We start from the raw sequence: 24,765 nt of genomic DNA, 5'->3' as shown, positions 1-24,765 counted from the left end.
TCGCAGTGTGGGTCAGCCATGTCTGTCAATTGGCCAAGAATACGAAGTTGGCACGCACTAACACACCTAAGCCTTCAAATATCTCCCCTTCCCCCTCCCCATGTGACATTAGTTCGTCCCCCTTTCCGGCAGGAGCTCAGTGAGGTCTCTTTATAAACAGCCTTTCATGGTAGTATATGTAACTAGAGTTCTTTCTCTCCGACAAGGACTCTGACACTTCGCCATCGCTCCTCTTGCAGAAGCCCAACTTATAAGAACCACTCGACACCATCTCTCCTACACCAGAAACACCGTGATCCTCCAACCATACCACGAAACCTTGCGAAGGTCTCTTTCCTCCTGTCGCACCGGCAGCCTAGCCTGGGAGGGAAGAGCGCCTTCATCCCTTTGATGCACAACTTTAGAACCTCATCAAAGTCTGTTCTGTGTTGGAGCAGCACCACGAAACTTATCCTGAGTCACCACGTCCAATACATAAGCATCTCACCTCTTTTCCTGACAGTTTATCAACTACGACAGCTCGCTCCAGAGATGCACCACCCTTTACAATTTCATGAGGAAAATACATAGTATGGTGCCTTCGAACAACTTAAAGCCCCTCTGTAAAATGTAAAGTCTTTTCTGTACCAATCCTAAGCATAAGACTTGTCACTAAACTATCTGATATGAAGAGAAAGATGCAGCGGGGTTTGAAGTTCATGGCAAAGAGAAGTAAAAGTGGCATAGAGTCCAAGCCTAAAGTGACGAACCCTTTGGGCCGGGTAACCCGCTGCATGTAAGTACCCTTATTAGAACCAAATGAAAAAAGGCCTTTGAGGCAAGTGAACTGCCGGGTGGAAAGACCCTTTTGAGCCAGATGGAAACGGTAAGGACGACGGACATAGCTTCTACATCAAGAAAACTCTTATTTGTGAGAATAATGCAAGATTTAGAGCATATGTCATAGAATGTTTAAAAAAAACTGGGCTTTAGGAACTTAAGAATGTCTTCTGCTTTGCAATGGAGGATATACTATTACACAGCAAAAAAACTGTTGAGTTGCCTGAAACATTAAAGTATGCACAGGTCAGAGCCCTAAGATGCATTGAGCATATTTACAAATGAACGCGTTTTCTTTTACTAAAGTCCCTTAAAATATCCTGGATATGACCTTAATTCCTTACACAAATAGAAAACCAACATAAAATTTTTGAAAAATAGGCCCATAGAGAATGTCATTAAACTTTCAAGGATACTAAAACCAGTCATGATGGATCAGCGATTACAAAGTTAGTGTCAATGTCACGACACTGCAGAACACGAGCCAATTAAGCTTGAATAGCGATGATGATGTTAGTTCTCTACAAGTGAGTGTTAGTTCACTTTCAAAAAGGTAACACACAGATATCTATGGTAATTCAAATAGTTTTCAAATCATTCTTAATGGCTAACAGTAAACTTAGCCCCCGAATCTACGTACTAAATGTTTCTACGAAGGTAAGGCATTTGACTATGAATTACTTAAAGCTACTTTCCAGACTTAAGAAGGTAAAACTTTAATTAATTATTACATATATATTTGGTAGATATTACGAATGTTACATAATCATCAGATATTCAGTGAACGTCATGCTGTTGCAGCTAACTTTTATTTTGTCTAATTACGATGTACGGCCTTACCCTTTGTGTCAACCTCCGATTTAATACTTAGAAGTGGTTTCTTCAATCTGTATCAAAGAATTTCACTAATACAGTAATATGATTCAGCTAAAGAAGAGCGAGCCAAACACAGTCAAGCTAGAAAGAAGTCCGGCTAGTGTTTGTCAACAGAAACAGAAGCACGAGATTAGCTGACCCAAGCAAGACGAATCAGCTGATTCTAACTCTGAACGAATCAGCAGATTGACCACATTCGAAATAGGGGCACAGGGATTGACCAAATACGGGCCAGTTTAGTAAGGCGACACACAGACTATCCGACAGGCACCATAAGTAGCCATACTTGGATAAGTGAATCTGCATCATATAGACCATCTGACTCATGCTTGACACAGACCAGCTGACTGTTGCTATACACTAACCAACTTACCTTGGCTACATTCAAACAGCCAAACAGAGACCAGATTACTCCTAATACTTTCTATAGATATAATGATTTATATTACACATACACTGACTCGGCTACACACGAACTAGCGACTCAGTTCTACACAGTTTGATACTCGCATTGGTAAATCATAAATCTAACCAAATACATATCAGTAACCGCAGCCCCAAACGCAACATTAATTGTCTTTGGTTACGCAAAGATCATCTGCCTCACACCCACTGGTCATCAGGTGACAAAAGGACTTGCTGCCATTAGCGCTGAGTTTTCACAAGTTAGTTCACAGAAATCTCTACAACAAAAAAGAAACAAGGTAAGGAATTACATAGTTACACTAGCTTATCATCGATGTTAGTCATTGCACTTGTTGCAGATACATGGACATCAAAAGCTAAGGGTTAGTTTTTGTTCGAATTCATGTGTGAATGGTATTTTTTTTCTTTGTAAATTAACAGACCTCTCTAAAGATGATTGTGTGTATAAGCACATGAACGTACAAAATCTTACAAATTAAGCAACATTGAGTAAGTATATCATTTAGCCCTGGATGATACAGTACTCCTTTCTGCCCCTTGTTAATGATATAGCCTTGCTGCTAATGGTGATATCTCACTTGCAGCATAACCATTTGTGGGTGGAATCAAGGAACACCACCACATACACACAGACTCATATGTATATATCTATCTCTGAATACCTCAAGACCAATTTTTAATAAAAGAGTCCTGCTGTTATCCAGGACTTCCTTTTAAAAGGCCCCTGTATCCCATGTGATGTTTTACTTCCAGCAGCAGGGAATTTAGATTTCTTTGGAGTGATAAGTTCTGTCACGAGATTGTACACCTGGTAATAGTCTTGCCAAAGATGACCCACTTGTGGTGTAACCTCGTGCAGGCAGAGCCAGGTAACACCTATGTGTGTGTGCTTCTCCTTGTTCCCTCCACTTCTGACACATATATCCTTTGTCAGTCTTTCCTCACTCATTCACTCCATATGTCCAGACCATTTCAACACACCCTCTTCTGCTCTCTCAACCACACTCTTTTTATTTCCACACATCTCTCTTACCCTTTTGTTACCTACAGCACATATTGCCCTCAGACATTTCATTTCCAACTTATTCAGTCTCCTTACAATCCTATCTATAGCCCAATCCTCGCAACCATATAATATTGTTGGAAGTACTATTCCTTCAAACATACCCATTTTTGCTCACCGAGATAATGTTCTTTCCTTCCACACTTTCTTATCATTATTGTTATTTAATGGATAATAATATACATTATCCATTATTTATCCCTGGGGATGGGGAGAAGGAATATTCCCCATGTATTTCTTGCATGTCATAGAAGGCAACTAAGAAGGATGGAGTGGGGAGCTGGAAATCCTCCCCTTCTGTTTTACTTTTCCAAAAGAAGTAACAGCAACACAGTCTGAAGATTTTTCCCTTTGAGCCTCAGTCATCTGTTCTTGATGCTACCTCACTAACGTGGGACATAGCAAATATGCATAAAAAAAATATTGTTATCATTATCATTATAGCCTCAGGGATTTCTGTAACTTAATAGCTGGGTTATAATCAGTAGCAGGGAAGGGATGGAGTTCTTTGGAGTGAGAAGTTCTTTACTTAGGTTGTACTCCAATGATACAACCTTACTGAATGTGACTTTGTGGCATAACAAGAAGCATGCCGTCTTGTATGTATATATATATATATATATATATATATATATATATATATATATATATATATATGTATGTATGTATATACTATTTATGCTAAGTGGGGCTGGCATTGCTGGACTCTACCTCCTTTTGGTGATAGCTGCAAGTAAAAATTTACCATTGGCAAAGTAATATCATTGTCCTGTCATGATATGGAGTACTCTCTCATGAGAGAACTTTTCATCTTCAAAGGAATCCATCCTTTTGCTACTTCTGATTGCTGCACAATGTTGAAGCTGCAGGAGCCCCATGAAAGGTTGTCTTGGGGTTATACAGTTTATGTATAAAGGGCTCAGTGAAACTGATACACTGCAATCAATACTTTTGAGATTTTATTTCAGGATGATGATGCAGGTATATGTACAAGGATGGCACCGAGCACTACATTGTTGCTTCATCAAGATTTCCACTACAGTTCTCCAAACAAAGGTGCAAAATCAAAGACTTTGTAACAGCATGCTTCCCACAGACTTTCAAGTGAAAAACTATTCTAGTAAGATATGGATTCTTTGTAGTATTTTGATTCATTCAGTTTCATGAATAAAACACTTCCAGGCTTAAAAAATTATTCATAATGAGAGTGAAGCCACTGGTAAGCTTTTTGTAGAAACTTTTCACAGCTTATAAGATTCTCAAATGCAATGCTGTAAATGCTTTAGGTTTGAACTTACACCATGATGTGATGTAAAAATATTACTTTCCAGGTGGTCATTTTGGTAAAATGGTAGGAGCAGTAAATAGAAGTAGTAGGTAGGAAGATTTAGGCAGGAGTATTAAGTAGTAACATTTAGTAGTAGTAGTAGGTAGGAACATTAGATAAAAGAAGTCATTAGGAATATTAGGTAGAAGCCTCTGCAAACATTGCACTAGATTTGCCCTTAGCCAGTGGCCTGTTAAAGGCGAGACACTAAAGGAGTTCCATTTGTAACAGGCATCAGAGATATAGATAGATAGATGGTCATTTTTCAAGTACAAAATCATGAATGATGGAAATCTTCCTTGATAGCTCTCACTTGGCACTTTTGTTTCTAATACTGTATTCAGATATAGGGTACTATTTTCCACATTCAGAGCTTGGTATCATAAAAGACTTTTGTCCAGAATATAAAATAAAATTACATCTTACTTGTTCCACTGTCACATACCTTACTTCACTCAGATCTTTATTAAATCCTATACTCATTATTTCGACACTAGTTTATTTCATGAACTGTTAAGACAGCAAATGGTCACTTACTCCGTGCATAAAGATTACATTACATAAACTCGATCATTTTCCTGACTTCTGTTTTATCCTTTATCATTTATTAACCCTGTCACAATACTTGCATTCTTCCCAACAAACTGGTCTTCTACACATTTTTTCCATCTACATATATATATAAGTAGACTGCACTGCATTTTCTTTGCAACACCCTCCTTATAAGTTTCCCTTGGTCCCTCAGATGTGTGAATAATATTACACCTATGTCTGTGTAGGATAAAAAGTAATTTCTAAAGAAATGAAGGGACCATGCACCTAATTATCATAAATCTATAGAGTGCAGTGATATTTATATGGTGTCTCAGGATTATAGTTTTTGTTATGTTTTATCAAGATCTTTCCTGTGTTGTACATGTTTTTGATCGAAGGTTGCTGTGTCACAAACCAAATTCCAGTTTATGCTAGTCAAACATCAGTGGAGAGTGTTATTTAACTTAGATAATATTTGATTGAAATATATTTCTTGATGACTTTTACGATAAAAATCTTATCCATGAAAGCATAAAATCACATTTGAGATGTTAGCAAGGACTAATTTCTAGCTTAGATGTATTGTTTCCAGCACGTGGTGGTCCACTATCTGGTATCAGGATCATTGACTTGACAAGAATACTTGCTGGCCCTTTTGCAACAATGGTCCTGAGTGATCTTGGAGCTGAAGTTATAAAGGTAATAAATAAATAAATAATATCAAGGTTGTTGCTATTTCTTGTCTTACATATTATCGTCATATCATTAGATATGTTTTAGACCCAGGATGGTGTTAGGGGGGATGGAATACAAAGGAAGGTGTCTTTGGATAGGGCAGGTTGAGTCTTTTCTTCCTGGACCTCACCCTCGTGGGGTTCTTTGGGAATCAAGGCATCAGAAATAGTCAATTTTTTCATTGTAAAACATATGATTTAAGGTACTGCCAGAAAAAAATATATACTGAATATTGCAGTTTCTGATTAATTACTTTAATTATATAATTTTCAACTTCAGTGAGCAAATATGGCTGCTTCATTTTGTTTCCAGGTAGAGCGACCGGGCAAAGGAGATGAGACACGTAGTTGGGGTCCTCCTTTCCTAGGTACGGAGAGCTGCTACTTTCTCAGTGTAAATCGAAATAAAAAAAGCATTATTGTTGATCTCAAAAAACCTGAAGGGGTGTCTGTTGTGCAAGACCTGGTAAAATGTAGTGATGTACTGATAGAAAACTTTGTTCCTGGTGCTCTTAATCGTTTGGGATTAGGGTATGATACACTAAAGTCTGTAGCACCCCATTTGGTGTACTGTTCAGTTTCTGGGTATGGATCTAGAGGACCCTATCAGAGTAGACCAGGTTATGATGTCATAGCAGCCTCCTTTGCTGGCCTTCTTGGGGTCACTGGGCCAGAGAATGGAGAACCATGTAAAGTTGGGGTTGCCATGACTGATTTAGCAACTGGGCTTTATGCACATGGAGCTATAATGGCAGCTTTACTTGAAAGGCACAAAACTGGGTTTGGACAAAAAGTTGAATGTAATTTGTTGTCTTCCCAAATATCATGTATGGTGAATTTAGCATCAAACTTTCTGAATGGAGGAAGAGAGGCTAAGAGATGGGGAACTGCCCATGAGAGTATAGTTCCTTATCAAGCTTTTCCAACTAGTGATGGGTACCTCACAATTGGTGCTGGCAGCAATGATCAGTTTTCAGCTTTATGCCATGTTCTTGATCTCAAAGACCTTTTAAGAGATGAACAGTATTCTACAAATGCTCTTAGAGTTAAAAATCGTGAAACACTTCTTAGGGAACTAACAAATACTTTTCAGAAAAAGTCAACAGAGGAATGGCTTTCCATTCTTGCAGGGTGTTCCTTTCCTTATGCACCCATAAATACACTGTCCCAGACCTTCTCAGATCCACAGGTAATTCATAACCAGATAGTACAAGAGGTTGAACACCCAAGTATAGGCAAAGTGAAGCAAGTGGCACCAGCAGTATCCTTTAGCACCTCACAGAATGAAATTAGGTCACCTCCTCCACTTTTGGGTGAGCACACTGAATATGTGCTTTCAGAGATTCTCAAGTACTCAAAGGAAAAGGTTCAGGAGCTCATAAAGCAGGGTGTGGTAAATAGGAGTCAGTAGGTATGTGAAAATATATGAACTGACATTTTGTTTGTTGTATATATTCAAGATGATGTATTTCGAAAATTGTAAATTCATGGCCAGTTTTTCATTAAATATTATTTTATGCTTATTATTTACATTTCATTTTATAACACTTCATAGTATTCTCCACAAATAGTATATATGCTTCAATCTAATTGATGCCTTACCTGCCTGGTCACCTGCTTCCGGAAAAGTGAACATAAACTGTAAATGCCTCAAAACAGAGCATTCAGAATAACCACTGGTTTCCTAGCTTTCCTAGCAACCAGAAGCATTTGACACCTGCACAAAGAAATAAAACGCTTTCAATGCAGGCTTATCATTCTCTTTAAGACAACTGATCTCTTCCCATCCATTCTACCTCATAACTACCAACCAACCTTCATACAAGCTGCACAATTCTGCCCAAGCAAGTACCATAGTGACAAAACATTTTTACAATAAAATGACCTCATAAACTTGAAACAGCTGTTCCCAGAACCAAGCACTGAGTTCCACTTTACTAGATATGCATCTGAAACTACACCTTCAGTACAAACATGTGTCATACTTTCATATCTGCTCTCTAGACATCATTCATGTCTTCAATAGTGCAAACATTTGTTCAACACATCACAGGGCCATGCATGGCCAAGATACAGTTTTCACACTAAAAACATCAAACATGTACTCCTTTACTACCCTGTACTTACTCTGCCCAGACAGAAATACAGCATCACCATACTTCATGACCTGTGGTCTCGTCCAGTGGATGTGTCTGACTTCCAGAATGTGGAGCCCCGAAAGAAGGGTCCTGGAGTTTCAAGGTTATGTATATATCTTTTTTTTTTTCATACATACATGTTATTTCCCACATTAGCGACGTAGCGCTCAAGAACACATGACTGAGTCTTAGAGAAAAATCACCTCATTTGGCCCCTATCTCAGTTCCTTCTTTTGGAAAAGTAAAACTGGAGGGGAGGATTTCTAGCACCCAGCTCTCGTCCCCTTTTAGTCGCCTTCTATGACACACAGGGAATATGTGGAAAGTATTCTTTCTTTCCTATTCCCCATGTGAAACATCTGGGATAAACCATGGAAAGGTCAGTGGGGCCTGGCTGTGGACAGAAAGCTGTGGTTTCAGTGCATTACACATGACAGCTAGAAACCGAGTGTGAATGAATGTGGCCTTTTTTTTTTCCTGTTTTCCTGGCGCTACCTCACTGACATGGGAAACAGCAATTATGTGTAATAAAATAATAAAAACATATTTTTTCATACATATTTGCCATTTCCTATATTAGCAAGGTAGCTTTAAGAACAGAGGACTGAGCCTTATAGGGAATATCCTCACTTGGCCCCCAACTGTTTTTTTTTTGTTTTTTTTTAAATATATACATGGAGGCTGCTTGCGTGAGGTTACACCTTGAGATAAAAGAAAGCTTTGGTGAGGTTGTATCATTAGGAGTACAGTCCCATCAAAGAATTGTCACTCCAAAGGAGTCTACATTTTCATATTACTAGAAGTAGCACAGTCTTAGGCTGCAAGGTCCTTTATACTACCCTGAGTAGAAGGGAAAAGATGGATTCCGTTGGAATGAAAAGTTCTTCGACAAGAGTGTATTCTGATGATACAACCATGCTGAACGTGACTTTTCCCTCTTGGTGTAACTACAAGCAGGTGGAGTCTGGTAACAATTGAAAATTTTCTCTTACTGATTAACTACAAGCAAGTGGAGTTTGGCAATGCCCTTATATAGGTTGATGTGATATTCAATGTTTGGATATTATGAGGTTTCATGAAGGGTGGGAAAAATAGATTATTTACGAGATTGTTTTGAAGGACTAACAAGTATGTGGAATGAGTATATACATGGAATAAGAGTCATTTTCTACATACATTTCAATATCCTACCTTCTAGATTGTGCTCACCACAGTACATTGAATATATAGACATAATGTCTGTGCATTATGTCACAAACCAGCTGTAAGATAACTTCTGAACCACATAAATTAACTCTGACCTTCATCACGAAAAAATTACTCTCTATTTCAAAAGTAATAAGTCAATGAAACCATTGTTAGGGTGCTTTGGCATCCAAATAACCATCCTCCCATCTTCCTTTACATGGACAAGCTCATGTATGACACATTTTTCTAAGGTGAAAGTCAGTAAATGATGTTACAGTGAAGCCAAAGAGAGTTTTCATGTAGGCTACCTAACTCCATTAACACTAATAACTGTCAATTGGTTCTCACCATATGTATATATGTAGTAATATATAAGTAGTATATATAAGTAGTAATTTCAACCTCCTGGCTAAGTTTTGCTCCAAGACAAAAGCACTAGTTCCATTTATCATGCATATTCTGATTATCCTCTGATTTTTTGTTATAAGTTTTGCTCTTTCCTGTATTACCACATTATCATTCTTTCACAGTAGAACTAAATATAAGAAATTTTTGGATAGGAATCTGGGAAATAGGCTCTTTGATTTGGTGGTGGAGAATGGGGTCTACTTTGGCTCTGTGGTGGAGAACGGGGTCTACTCTGATTTAGAGGTGGCGAATAAGAGAGTCCTCTTTGATTTGGCAGTGGCCTTCCTTGATGTGAAAGCTGGTGATGCAGGGGAGCTTTGCTTGCCGTATTAATTCTTGGGAGTGGCTCTGAAATAAGACAGTGGCTATATGTTAGGTTCCTGTCTACACAGCACCATAAACTTTGCCAGTATGGCTGACAGCAGATCATTATGTGTTATTTTTGTTTTTCCTTATAGCATATAACTGCACAATCCTCAACAGTTTTTTAAAATTTTCTTTCCAGATTTTGAGTCTCACACGGATATTTTTCAAAGGAAAGAGTGAACATCAAAATTATAGATCAACTCTTTGTCACTGAGCAACTTTTAATTACTCATTCTTTTTGTAATGACTCAAATGATTCACTTGCATGACTTCTTTTGCTGTACATTTAAAAGATACAAGACTCTGTCCCATGTACCTATTTCTAAATGAAGAGTATCATGAAATTAATGTCCTTGATGATGTAAACCCATACCAATGCCTCCACTCTTAGGCAATGCCAGTAATAGACGGCAATTTGTCTTAAATATGGGTGTTAAAGACTATATGCTCACAGTTGTACTGCACCTTACACTCTTCTGACCTGTATGTCTCACCATAATCTCTTGAGAATTAGATGGCCACTATTAATGGTGAAGACTTTATAAAATCAGATTGTTTGGGATGTACAAAGTGTTCAACATCACCTAACTGCTAGACTGTATATTAACGATGAAATGTTATATCTTAATGTACTGAAGCATGTTGTACTCTGCATTTTGAACTTTATACATATGAGTACTGTCAGGGTTTTTGATACTGCACAAGGTAAAACAAGGCTGTAAATAACAAGGGTCTGATTTAATGTGGTAGAGCTCTGAACAGAGTTGTGAGCACAGGTAACATGCTAAGTTACTTTAAGAAGAGAACAAAGATCAGATTAGTGAGTAGGAATCTGTCTCAGACTCAGATATAAGCTCACAGAAAACAGTGGTGATTGACTCAAGTGTTGAGCATAAGGGAGGTTTTACTAGAATTTTGTAAAGCGTTAATGGATATATATCTTGGATCTAGACTAGCAGAGTCAGTAGGCTTGGAGGTAATAATGTATGTTTCAGTATTCTAATTAAATAAAAATTCTCCCTCATTCCTGGATGGTTGTTTAATAAGCTTGGGGTGTTCATTGTTATATGACAGAGTTAGTTTTTATGAAAAATGAAACTCCTCTGCATAACTTCTGAGTGGTGTATAGCTGGTGTATTGTATTTGGTGGATGATGGGGTGTGTGTCAAGTGTAAAGTGTGTCAAGGAGATGTGATAAGTACTAACCATTTATCTCATGACTGACCTGAATGACGTAATATCTTAATTACTCACGTAACTTTGAGATGCTGGAGAGGAGAGCCTTCGCATCATGAAGTTTATCATAGTCAGGAGGTGGATATAAGCGTGGGTTGTTGTTATAATTAGTGGGTCTAGGTGGCCCCCTAGTGGAGGAGAAGCGCCGGAAACCTAGGTGTGGCTCCTGAGTGTGATAATTCCTCAAGGAACCATGACGCCGAGGAAAAGCTACAGGCTTCATAGGAGGCAGTGTGTCTAGTGGCTGCATATACTCGTCAGTAGGAAAGTAATCCTCCTTGAATAAGTCCATAGTAAGTGTTTCTTCCCGAACAGGGATCTCAATGGCAGGGGCAGCATTAGCACGCATTCCCTCTAAGTCATGCTGGTCAGGGGGCCTGTAGCACGGGTTGAGGTAGTTGAATGGGCGCAGCTCTGAGGGTGCTTCTGGTCTCGGCTTTTTAGGCCTGAAGGGGTCACAACCAGGTATTTAGCACTAGAGCATTACTTAAAACATTTATATTGTGATCTGAAATACTAACCACATGCAAGAAGGTGACTGAAGGCACTAAAACCCAGCGTCATAAGTTAGTAATATGGAACACTTTTCAACAAGTATCAATAAATGAAATTTCCACATCACTTGCACATTCTGGATACATAGGTGGAAATGATAAATAGCATTAAAGATTACCCATATATCACTTTGCAAAGAAAAAGTTTCAAAGGTAATAGGCAATTTGACAAATGCACTCGGGGAAAAATTGAAACAATATTTCTCATCACCAGTTAAGTGTCATACAACAATGAACCTTCCCATAACACAGTCTAATCCAACAGAGAACTCCTCCTTAACACTTCATCTTTTATACTGTCCCTCCACCCAAGTAACATCTAATAAACTTCACTTAACTAAAACCACTCATCCAGTAATTATGAAAACTAGTCTAAATCAAAATAGGTCAAGATGTATGGCTTTCTCTCTTATTTTTAGCAATTCCAAGTCTAGGCCTGTGCCAACTTTGTAATGGGTAAGAATTCAGTTTCATATGTAATATATCAAGTTTCTTATTGTCAACTAAAACGTTTTCTGAATTCTGGTGAGATTTTTTCGAAGAAACAAATTTTCGAAAAATGAATAACAAGAGGTTATTCACCATACTATGAGTAAGACAATACAACTTATATTTGTTTGCCTTCTTGGTCATCAAAGCAAGGCATCATCTACATATAAGTAGGCTATACTCCAATAACAGGTAATACTGTAATTTAACATAGCAAGGAACAGGAGAAAATAGCAATGACTTATGAATCCATCAAGTCTATTAAGCTGTAAACAATAATGTTTGTTGATAGGGTCAGGAACCAAGGAACCATGGCATCATTTGCACATACATTCCTTAAGTGTCGTATACAATGTCCTAGCATCATAACCTACCAGCAGTCATTTTACCTGTTCTCTTGCCCCTCCCCCACATCCTTTTCCTTTTAATTCCTTTGTTTACAAATTCAATCCATTCACAAGTTCATTTTGTTTACTGTGTCCAGTGTGATTTAATCATAGTTTCATTCACAAATCGCCTCAATCACATATATATTTCTTTCACAGATTCACATGGCCATCATTTCCTACAATATTTACATGATTAATGTTACACAACAAGCACGAATTAACTAATCAGGGAAAACTCGTGTCTAGCCAGTTATGGACTTGAAAACGATGGAGTCATCTGACCCTAACCATCGTTATTATTTTGATAAATGTTGTAAGTTAATTAACACTACATCGATTACTGGATATATAAGTCGAGAATAAGATAATCAATTTGCTGAAGTTGGTGTGAAACACCAAAAGCCAATCAGTTCAACAACCACTAAAATTAATTGAAATTACATTTTCGAGGCACCAAAGCCACCATCTTTCAGACACGGACTCGCGGAGATCCATCTTGCATTGACATCTCTATGCTAATGTTTGAGAATTATAATTAGGTTACTATTCTTTTTAATAGTATTACCTGGATTGTCGTCCTGACAAAAAAATTGTACACATAACTATGTAGGTAACTTTAGAGTTTGATGTACGGTAACTCTCGGTATCTTAGCCTAGCTCATTCTAGCTAGGATAGCCTCCTTTTTTAGTAATCGGGTTCGTAGTAGTACCTGGATGGTCATCATGTCAAATAATGTGAACTCATAACTGTGTAAGTAACTAGTCTTTAGTATCTGCTAACTATCGGATAGTCTCGGCAGATTATACAGCTAGGCTAGTTACCTTAGGCTAGTCACCACCGCAGTTCAGAGTTGTTATTAGCCAGTAAAAACAAAGACACTGTCAATGACTTCCAGTTAAGAATACGAATCCTCAAACTATATATATATATATATATATATATATATATATATATATATATATATATATATATATATATAGAGAGATAGAGATAGAGAGATGCTTTTACGTTAGAGAGAGACTAGAGGAAAGAGGACTGCTTCATATTCGCAGGCCTATCCCAACGTATGCATATATTAAAGACGTTTATTAACATGGGGCTGATATTTAAACAGTTTTGCAATAATAGTTATAATAGCGTTTAATATATCAATATAAATGGTTACTAGCCTAGGTGAACACTCAACATATAAACTTACCAGAAAACTATGGGTTTACATAGAAAAAAATCCGTCATTGTTTACAAATCGAATCCATTCACAACTTTCCTTCATTCATCGTTTGTTTACATTGAGGTTTAACTCAACATAAATATTTACGTTAACGAAGCCCTTTAATACCTTTAATATGTATTACCTTTAATATGTATTAAAGGGCTTCGTTAACGTAAATATTTGAGTTAAACCTCAATGTAAACAAACGATGAATGAAGGAAAGTTGTGAATGGATTCGATTTGTAAACAAAGACGGATTTTTTTTTTGAAAATGTCATTCACAAATCTCATTCATTGTGTATCAAAACAAATCTACTTATTCATCTTTATATACTTTATTCGCTTAGTAAATGTTGCACTAAAATTATGAACCGATAAGAAATAGAAATGGTAATAAAATGAGCATATTTTGAGAACTTTTGAAAGTTTTAGTTTTTTTTTTTTTTTTTGTTTTAGAACACTAACAGGTCTCGGATGCAAGGAATTAGCAACAGTCTTTGTGATCAAAACATAATGATATGATCTTTACGAACCACTCACTCAGCAAAAAGTGAATTAGTAAATCAATTAAAACTCTCTTTGGACCATTACAATATCGTACATGATTCAGAAATAAAAATTACCTAAGTTTAAAAGATCGAATCACCGGATCTCAACCACAGTATCGTTTACTTAAATAAATCGATATCATACGATAATTAAGACTACTTCGATTATTCAGTGTATTAATTCAACAATGCATGAATGATACCAGATACTGAAATTAATGTACAACACCATAACCCATATGGTTTGAGCGGAAGAGCCATTAAAACTCAAATGAAGTAGGAAATCAGCCATCCTCCGAGTCCGGGCTAAAAGAGACCTTGCTAGCCCATCTAGTAACTGGCAGTGGTCAAACTAACAGGATTACTTAAAACGTTTGCGCGATTATCCTCAAATACAAACACTTGCAAATGTAGATTTGAATTATATTTACAAGCCCGAACAATATAATTTAACCACGATGAACTCTAAGGCTTAATCAGTCCTTTGATTGAACCTAATCGGCAGTGGCTATTTCTAACTTGAGATATCATTCAAGCAACTTGAACAATGTTAATGATGTTAAATACGGCTAGTACGCATATCTCGGTAATAACAGCCTGTTTTTAGTTCTAGAAAAGGACATTTGGAAAATTAACGTACACCAAATTTGTCCAGATGTGTAATACAATACTTCAAGTGATTTAAGACAAGTTCATTATTCAGTCTGGTATATATTTCATTCCACCAAGATAGATTGACCATTTTTCTTACATCTCAAAATGTTGCTATAGTTAATTTTGCTTCAAACACGTAATACATTATTAAGTCAAGCAATTCAATAATGAAAACATACACGTACTCCCGGGACCATTCATTTTTTTTAACACGTTTGCCTTTATTGTGTGAAACTGTATCGGGTTGTGTGGCGGCACCATTGCTCCCACATCCCCTGGATCCATCTGTAATGTTGCTGGCAAAAAAGACAGGAAAACGACAAATACCAAGACACAAAAATGATCAAAGGAGGGCCACATCGATGGAGATAGACGGTACCACTCACAGTTCTGGGCTGTCCTCATAGGCATCGTTGTTTACCCAAGGAGGTTCAGAATTTTGCCTCTGTTCTTGCTGAATTCGCTGCTGGTACTGCTCTGTTAACTCCGCACGAGCTGCTGCATCGGCTGCCTCTGCTGCTTGGGCCACCTCCACAGCCTGTTTCTTCTTCTGAGCCTGTTTGTGTAGCAGAAGAAACACCGGATTAAGAATAATTTAGGCTCATAATAATATTGTCATACTGCAATGTAATTTACCAACTGTCTACGTGTGCCAAAATGGTATGTTCTGATATATGTGTGTGTAAAACCCCACGGACCCCTTTTCCAGGGCCCTCTGCAGCTTTACGGCTGCGTACGATCAGTAGCAGGGAAAAGATGGACACCTTTGGAGTGAGAAGTTCTTCGACGAGTTTGTACCCAATAATACAATCTCACCGAAGTTGACTTTTCACTCGTGGCGTAACCACAAGCAGGTGGAGTCCGGATACGTTCCTAAATTAATTATCATTCCCAGGGTTAATAAGGAGAACCCTGCAATACAAACATAATCAGGGGCGACTGACCCTCTCTTTACGGGCCTGTTTCTTTCTCTTGTGGCGGGACTTGCAGAAGGCGTTGAAGGCGGTGCCAAACTCACTCAGGTTCATGAACCAGAAGACGATGATTCGCATGTACATAGCAAACACCCAGAACAAGGCACTAGTATACTTGTTACCCGCATCCTGGAAGACAAATAAAAAATATATATCAGACAATCCTATACGGTTTGAATAGCTGAGAGATTATCGTAATTCATAGTCTAATTGCAGGTCATGACGGATTATAAGGTAATCATGAGAAGTGACTGACTGCCATGTCCATGATGTAGAAGACACCGATGGTGAGGTCCATGACGACGAGGGCGATGGTGATGAGGAGCCAGGGAACGTAGTAACCCCACAGCTTCCGGGCGTTGCCTGTCGGGAAGGGAGGGTCGCTCTTAATCTGGTGACATTTGTTGACACACAGACACAGATAGACACACACACACACACCTGCCTTAGACTGGTGTGTGTGTGTGTATATATATATATATATATATATATATATATATATATATATATATATATATATATATATATATATATATATATATATATATATATATCTATATATATATATATATATATATATATATATATATATATATATATATATATATATATATACACACACACACACACACACACACACACACACACACACACATAGGCATAAAGACATGGTACATATGTACAGGGTTAAGAGACGGGGCAATACGAATGTAAAACTCACACAAATAGCGTCTCAGATGTCCGGACTCAAAGGTAAAATTCACTATTTACCTCTTGTTGAAAAAGTACTGAAATTGCATGCCATGAAATGGTTTATACATACACATGAGTTCTCCGTATTCACGGGAATGTCTACGCCACTACATGCCAAGGAACTTGAACTATAAGTAACGAGTGAATTCTGCCTTTCACCTAAGATTTTCACCTCTCTGCAATTATAGATAACCCTAGGATCCCTTGCATGGGGCTCCTGCAGATCCCAGGCTGAGCAACAATCAGAAGCAAGAAAAGGATGCTCTCCTTTGAAGTAGCTTCGCCGAGACTGTACTCCGTTTCGCTAACAGACTTTTCATTCGCATTGCAACCACAGACAGACGGAATCCGGCAACACCTACCCTCTATTTAACTATTCGAAACATCATATAAACGTCACAGATCATAATAAATACTTTTCAATCGTTCTACACAGCTAAACAGAAACAAAAACTGGCATATCGTTCCACCAAGACCAGGGTCCTTACCATAGAGCAAGATGAAGGCCGAGAGGAACCAGCAGGAGTGGAGGGCGAGGTAAGCCACTTGGTACCTGAAGTTAGCATCTACCGTTGTCTCGGGTTTCCTGGGGTTCAGAGGGAAGGGTATATCGATCCATTTAGGAGGGGTGTAGTTTTCATACCGGGAAGTGCACTTATCCCCATCTATAGGGAACCAGGAGACATAAGATTAATAAGTAGTGGAGAGAGCACGTAAATGGGTTGGACATCATGCAAGATTCGTCCTACAAAGTTATAGCTAACCATATGTACATAGTTCAATATCTAGGTCAGGAATAATGGCACAGAGTCAAATTCTACAACGCACTGGAAGATATCATTTTCAGTTTGTATTCTTGGGAGTATTTGAGTCTTTCGAAGTAACGGATATCTAATAAATTTAAGATTATGTGTTCATCAATATCTGTCTATGAATTTAGAGGTGCAACAACGTCCTCTCTCTCTCAATTGTGTTTATGTAGTATAATTTGTAAAGAACTCGAGATGAGAAACATTTTAATGTTGACGTGAGTTTGTGGATCTATTCATTTAGGACTGTGTTACTGTAATTACAATTCTTGACTTTGTACTCTTCATAGGGCAACCGACGTATTGATATAAAGTGTTCATCAAGATCATATAAGATGACAGTGTGTGACATACACACACACACACACACACACAATCCCTCGAACTCACCATAGAAGTACCAGGCCCAGAACTTGTCAAGATCGAGGTGGTACTGCTGAAGATTACTCGGTGGTTGTATGACGCAGGCGTTCATACAGATCAACACCACATTCAGCACCCCGAACAGCACCGCCTCCACCTGCAAGGAGGGGAAAAGAAATGGGGTCATCACTCTCTGTGTGCGGAGTTCAAAAGCCACCTTTCTATCTCCATGAATACCAGCCATTATCATTCAGCTGACGTTAAATTATTGATATAGTGTCAGATTCACGAGGTTGCGACACGCTCAAGCAACAACGCATTCTCAGTGTAGATAGCATAAGGATACAGGGTGGCGCAAGAGCTCTCAAGAGTTCCCTGGTCTTTTTCTTTTTCTTTCACAATTTTGGCAAAACTGTCACGGCTTCGCTTTTCGTCCACTGCCACATGTTTCGGCCCTCCATATGCTGAGGTCTCCTCCACACGTTGGAGGTTTCCTTACTCTGGAGGCTTTTCAATCCCTTTTTTTGCTGCAGTTATTCACAGATATCACACATGCAGTGTCTTATCTTATGATATGCTTTAAATGTTACCTCAATATCCACAGGCAGATTACAGTCTACGTCTCCTTAATCTGTAGTACGTGGACGAAGCTGTGCTGAATAAGCAACATGAGCTAAATATGGGTCTTCGACAGTGTCTCCTTCCAGTACCACACAAAGGAGGTAATCCCGCCTTACTTTCGAGATTATGAGGGAAGTACGCCCCTGCTACAGCCCACAGTGACGTACTAACATGACTGTGTCATATGAGTATCTTAAATGAGCAGCTCTGACGATTTAGGTGTATGATTAGCAACAGATATATAAAAAAAAAAGTGGGTCATTTTCGTTCATTTCTGGTGTCAAAATTATAGAATCCACCTTGTAAACTGGACTGACTGACTATTCAGATAGAAAAAGTGCAACTCTTCGTTAACTGCTTGTATGGGCTTTGAAGACAAATGGAGGTACATTAAGGGATGTTTTCTTCTTAAGTGATTTTCCTTTCTCTAGACAAATGGTGATGACTCAGTAGCTTACTGGAATAACCCCCGAGTGCGGGATATGTAAACAATATATCATATACTTAATATCAATTACTGCGAGAACGCCTGGGAGCGCAACAAATGCTACTCTTCATGTTGGCTCCTTGTATATCCGCTTTGTGATAACATCACTCGATATCTTGAGCATGGATGATGATAACCTTACCCTTATCTGATTCTTGAAGATAACACATCACTGGCGCCATTGGCTTTGGAGAGAGAGAGAGAGAGAGAGAGAGAGAGAGAGAGAGAGAGAGAGAGAGAGAGAGAGAAATAGTCAATAAAATCATAAAGGAATTTATAAGATCTAATACCGTATTCAGTTTGAATGAGTGTAAAACAAGTATTTTAAGACTCTGATTGCTACAGGTATATGTAGAAAGGCTATATGTATATACTGCTTCTGGCATAAGTACTGTATAATGTTTTATGTACTGAGGTAAAGCCTCCTACCTACTCGATAACTTTGTCAACTCGACCCTACGTCAGCACAGAAGCATTACACCATTCTCGCTATCTGTCTGTCATCATATCACCACCCGCTGACCTGTTTACGTCGGAGAAGAGAGAGGAGAGAGGGTTCATGATAACTCTTCTATGCTATTTAATACAATCGAACACACTTTCATCCAGTCCACGAAATCGAGAACCGGTTCTGGATATATTACCTAAACTTTATTTTTAAAGAGGACGCGAGAGCAGCTGTAAGATAAAAGACTGTATGATAACCTCATTATTTGCTAGTGTTTCAATCGAATCTGTCACTCCAGTTGTTTATCTTCCTGTTCTATTTTGTTTATGGATAGGACTGCAAAGTTTGCTGCATCTATATTTCATGCAATGTCTGATATTTTCCATATCTATATTTCATGCAATGGGAATAATAAATGGGGGTCCCGGATGATGGTATTCTAACAGGTGTCTTGCGTCACGTTGCTCCAGAATAACGAGCGATCTAACCGAACTTAGAAGGAATTCTCATATCTCATCAAATGTTATCTGAAAAGGTTCTATGACTGATAATTTGACGTCAATCCCTTATATTCGTCAACTGAAACTAATAACTCAAGCAGGCGCTGTACAATACATATTACCACTTTTTTCAGATGCTGTCGTCCTCAAAGAATGAAAGTGATTTTCTAGAAGCCCTGGGCAATTTTGCGATGCTAGTGCATCGGTAAGTTGTCATGAGTCAGGCATGTGATCAAGGTTGTGCTGGTTGCGTGTCTGGGGTAATTCGCACACCAAATAAGAAGTCATAAATTCCAATGAAATACATAAATCTCACGGCAGTCCCTGGCTTTCCTTATCTACTGGGGTGGCTGAAAAAAATATCTTCCAGGGGATGATTATCTAACGTCAACTACCTACTGTGGCTCAATTTACAACGGTTTGCCACTTCTGGCCACCAGGGCACTCCGGGTCAGTACGCAGTTAATATAATTATAACACCAAGAACTCCTCCAGGTGCCCCTGCTGAGCCGTGGCTGCACGACAATTATTTCTTTTGAGAAATTATTGTACTACTACTTCAAGCCATGGCTGAAGAAGTTATTACAAGGGCCATATATGCAATGTGTGTTTATGAGCGTGTATGTGGTCATATAATTATCTTGAACACCTGCTGGGTCCAAGATTTTCGTTTTATGGCCTTAACGATGTTAACGGACGCCAGCGGGTAGTCTTAAAGCCCAAATAACCAACCAAAGATAATTACGGTAAATGATGGGTGAAAGGTTCAAGATATGCTGTCTTGGCTGCTCAGCACATAAAGATTTTGAGAACTCTTAAGACTCCATGGCACAAGTGGCACAGATACTCACGGCTGTGATGATGGCCGAGATGTAGGTCATCTTGTGAGGATCACAACAGCATTGACGCAGCATCTTGTTGACGCTTCCCTGAAGTTACGTGTGCTCACACTTAGACAACAGAATTGCTTTGCATCACACTGTTGCTGAGAATTGGTTGGGACACACTTTTTGGATTTGGCTCACCACCCTCTGGTCACATTGAAGCTCAACGTTTTGAGGGGTTGTACGAAGACTTTACTGTGACCTGACATTACACTCATATCAAGTTCATTGGTGGTCACAGTGTTTCATGGTGGTGCTATTCCAAAGAAGTTGTAAGCTAAACTATCCTCCGATGATCTGCTTCAGTCATGTCCCCCCATTTTTCTCTCTTGCTCCACGGTGGTAACTTCTGGAGAGAGAAAAAATCACGTTATCAAGCCTTCGAGTTGGTTATCATATCTCAACCTTATCTAAGAATACGCACGCTAGCGTTTTCATTCTCAAAGAGAAGAAATGAAAGATGAAATTCTCAATTTATGGCACAGCAAAATATAGTAATGAAATAATACCCCTGAGGTCTCTCTTACGGTAACAATCACATACGAAACGTTTACCCACACTATATGTTTATACTTATTAAACGTTTACAAACGTTGCATATCTATCATTAAACGTTTACGCTCACTATACCTTTACACTGCATATTTACACTCTTTAAACGTTTACAATCCCTGCACGTTTATATTCATTAAACGTTAACACTCATTACATATTTCCACTAGCTGTACACCTATTCAAAAACACATGACGTACGTTGTCTATGTCTCAGGGAAAGAACTCAACGCAGAACTCTATCCTTGCTGCTGATACCACGACGACTTATCCTGAAGATGTAAGCAGGTGATGCGAGAGATAGATAGATAGTTAGAGAGAGAGAGAGAGAGCAGAGTCTGCGTGAGGTAGGGAACTGGTATGTGTACATACCTCGAACCTACTCTCGTCATGGGAGGCTGAAAAATATTATATCTCCTGTTATCTATTGGTCCCTGTCTTATCTGATAACTTGAGTCACACAATTTCCCTTCGTATATCAAGTCTTCTCTCATCTCCAATGCAAAACTTTGCTTTAAAAAAGGGTTGTTACGACACTTGCGAGAGTACAACACTTCGAACACTTGGCAAGAGTATAACACTGATCAACAAAAACCTTTGAATTACATCTATCGTACGTCACTTCATCGGGCGAGAGATAACCTGGTTATCATTGGGGAGATTAGGTGAACTGGGTTCTTTGACAGAGGAGCAGCTATATCTGGAATCACTTCGATGGTAATCTATCGACCCAAGAGTAAGAAGTGGGAGACCCCCAAACCTTTGTCGATAAGAGTAGGGACTGTACATCCTACTATATAAAAGTAGAAATCAATCTTAAATTCACCCAGTACACCCTATGGAAACTATAATACAGAATTAGCAATAGAAAAATTTAGTAAAAATCCAGCAATAAGAAAGTTTACGAAAATACCAGCTACCATACTTAACTTGACTGATGGCGATGAACCACTTCAGGTGTACTTGTTCTCTATCATTACATGCAAAGGACAAACTAAAGGCCATGTGACACCACCTCATGAAAACCAAAAAATGTAAGTTGCAAATGGCTTGGCTAGTCCTCACTGCCTTTAATGGTGAACTAAACAACTACATGGGTCAAAGACGAACATCTAATGAACTTGAAGAATGGGGATGTCATACTGAAAAATATCACAGAAGACCAACGGACAAACACACACACACACACACACTGAAAACACTGATATATAAAGGGCAGACAGACAGACAGAACGACATATACAAACAAGTACACACTAATGTACTGGAAAAAACATTCTTTTAGACAGATACAGGGTACCTGAGGATACACTCACATTTGCACACATACACTGGAAGATGAATACTGGAAACCAGTGGACACATACACTGGTAGAAAGGTATTGGGAACCAGGGAGCACATACACTGTTTAAAAGATGCTAGGAACCAAAGAATACATGACCTGGTACACCTTTACCATACTGGATAACATTCTGACCTTCCTAGTGCTCTCCAAGTCAAGGTACTGGGTTCCTGATTTGTCAGACTGCTGGTGGAAGCATGTGGTGGGAGCAATATAACCTCACCATGATAAAGAATGCACAGTATCAGCTGTGTGACAATGATAATGTAATCTCTCCACTTATTGAAAAATGAGAAAGCTAGAAAGGCCAACATTTGCAAGCAAGTACAATATTGACTTGCATATAATATGGGCAGTTAGTTTTCATCATGACTATTCTAATGTGATCATGTGATGAATAGGGTAATATTTCAACTTTGTAATCGAAGGAGTTAGCTCTACAGCCTAATCATTAAGTATGACTGGATATCTCTTCCAAGAATAAGCTACATATATGACAATAACTAAAAACTTCCAAACTGGGCTAAGGAGGAAAAAAGGCATCTCCAATTATTAATGAATTTTTCAAACTGGACCAAGGAGGAAAATATGTCTCCCCAGAACATGTAATATCAATAGAATTTCAAATATAAAGAAAAAGAGATCTTGAGCCATTTAAAAAGAGTGACAGCCATTTAAAACCAAAACATCATAGACATTTAAACCTTGTTGTAACTCTATGCTTTTAAATCTTGATGTGACAAAGTCATTTGAAGCCATTTTGTATCCAATGACCTAGAAGGGTGAGGCTGCTCAGGGAGCACACAACCTCTTCCCACTATGGTTTTCTGTCAGTAACTAAGAGGCTTGAGGATATATAAATCCTCAGTACTTTTGTGGAGCCAATGTAGACTACCTTCCTGCCATTGCAACTGATGGGTTGCTGAGAAGTCTGACAAATTTTTTGTGGCTAATTAGAGTTGCAGTGACATCTATATATGCCACTAGAAAACATGGTTCTATTCAAATGTGAGGTGAAATTGCATACACACATAGGTCCTCCACATGTTGAAAGGGTTAAAGTACTTCCGAGACAGGATTTCTCTTATATTTCATTGGAAATATGTAAATGTGTTAAGGAGGCAAAAAACTTAGAATCTAACCCCAGTACTCTGATAAATTCATTAAACTCCCATGAAAAAATCTAAACATTTTCTTGAAGGTATTGAGCATGAACTATGAGGAATGGATTCTGAACTTTGTATTTCTTTTTTCCTTTTCTAAATATAAAACTTTTTCAGACTCCAAAGGACTTACTGAGGTAATGTGGATTCCAACACCAAATCTCTATGATTTCCTAGAAAGTTTCACCTTATGGCAAAAGAAAGTCACATAATAAACCTGATTCTGAAAAGGAAAAATGATATAACACTAATAAGCCATAGATAATCAAAGCCATAGATAATAATAGATAATACCAGGTCACTAAGAGCTGCACAGAGCACTGTGAATCCTTACCTTAGTAAAATAAATATTGCCATGATGAATGATGAAACTAGAACTGCAACACCAAGCATAATTGAAAAGTTCTCGATGAACCATGGTGTTCTTCCCATTTTGGCATTATAGGGTGCATGTCTGCTCTTAGCACTGTCCATGGGGTGGACACAGCTGTTTACAAAAGAACAAGAACAGAACTTTATTCAAACATGATACTGTCACCATTTAACTTATTCATTCATACAGCACTTGAAAAGCTTATGCTTGTTCTTACCTGCTAATGAAAAAATTGGGTGAGGAGTTTATCTTGAATAAATGCCTTAACATTAACATCAAGGCTGGTTGTTGAGTCAAAGGCATGTGCCAAATGTTTCACTTTCTGTCCTGTTCTGGTTCTTTAATTCTATGTTTCAACAAAGAAAAAGGGCTTTCACATATATGGCACATATAATTTTAAATTCTAAGCATATCTTTAGTGCAAGTTTAACAGATATGTAGATATAGTAAAAAACTGAATTGTTATATCCTAAAAACAGTAAATGTGATTTAAAGATGTGGTTTGCTTGAAGTATTCTATCCTCATTGTTCA

The 24,765-nt window shown here is 38.3% G+C and overlaps 2 protein-coding genes across 7 annotated transcripts; one reads left to right on the top strand and one right to left on the bottom strand.

Annotated features, from left to right (window-relative positions):
• Window positions 1-1,276: 1,276 nt before the first annotated feature.
• On the top strand, window positions 1,277-7,302 carry LOC139759526 (succinyl-CoA:glutarate CoA-transferase). Of its 5 annotated transcripts, none has more exons than XM_071681740.1 (4): window positions 1,277-1,346; window positions 4,153-4,240; window positions 5,638-5,744; window positions 6,093-7,302. In XM_071681740.1, exons 2-4 carry the CDS (start codon window positions 4,180-4,182, stop codon window positions 7,188-7,190), a joined length of 1,266 nt encoding a protein of 421 aa, XP_071537841.1. In that variant the 5' UTR covers window positions 1,277-1,346; window positions 4,153-4,179; the 3' UTR covers window positions 7,191-7,302. The 5 variants fall into 5 exon arrangements, with proteins under 5 accessions (XP_071537841.1, XP_071537840.1, XP_071537838.1 ...); XM_071681739.1 differs by having other exon boundaries at window positions 1,280-1,372; XM_071681737.1 differs by having other exon boundaries at window positions 1,312-1,346; window positions 4,153-4,304.
• On the bottom strand, window positions 4,126-22,951 carry LOC139759525 (uncharacterized). 2 transcript variants are annotated; one of them, XM_071681735.1, is made up of 9 exons: window positions 22,833-22,951; window positions 20,770-21,151; window positions 17,890-18,019; window positions 17,179-17,355; window positions 16,194-16,300; window positions 15,908-16,066; window positions 15,350-15,519; window positions 11,134-11,561; window positions 4,126-9,861 (listed from the first exon to the last, which is right to left on the bottom strand). In XM_071681735.1, exons 2-9 carry the CDS (start codon window positions 20,830-20,832, stop codon window positions 9,641-9,643), a joined length of 1,455 nt encoding a protein of 484 aa, XP_071537836.1. In that variant the 5' UTR covers window positions 20,833-21,151; window positions 22,833-22,951; the 3' UTR covers window positions 4,126-9,640. The 2 variants fall into 2 exon arrangements, with proteins under 2 accessions (XP_071537836.1, XP_071537837.1); XM_071681736.1 differs by lacking the exon at window positions 22,833-22,951 and adding an exon at window positions 21,556-21,739.
• Window positions 22,952-24,765: the final 1,814 nt, after the last annotated feature.

The sequence above is a fragment of the Panulirus ornatus genome, chromosome 33, assembly GCF_036320965.1.
Source record: "Panulirus ornatus isolate Po-2019 chromosome 33, ASM3632096v1, whole genome shotgun sequence".
In the NCBI taxonomy this organism is placed as follows: domain Eukaryota; kingdom Metazoa; phylum Arthropoda; class Malacostraca; order Decapoda; family Palinuridae; genus Panulirus; species Panulirus ornatus.
This window is presented reverse-complemented; position numbering and strand designations above follow the sequence as displayed.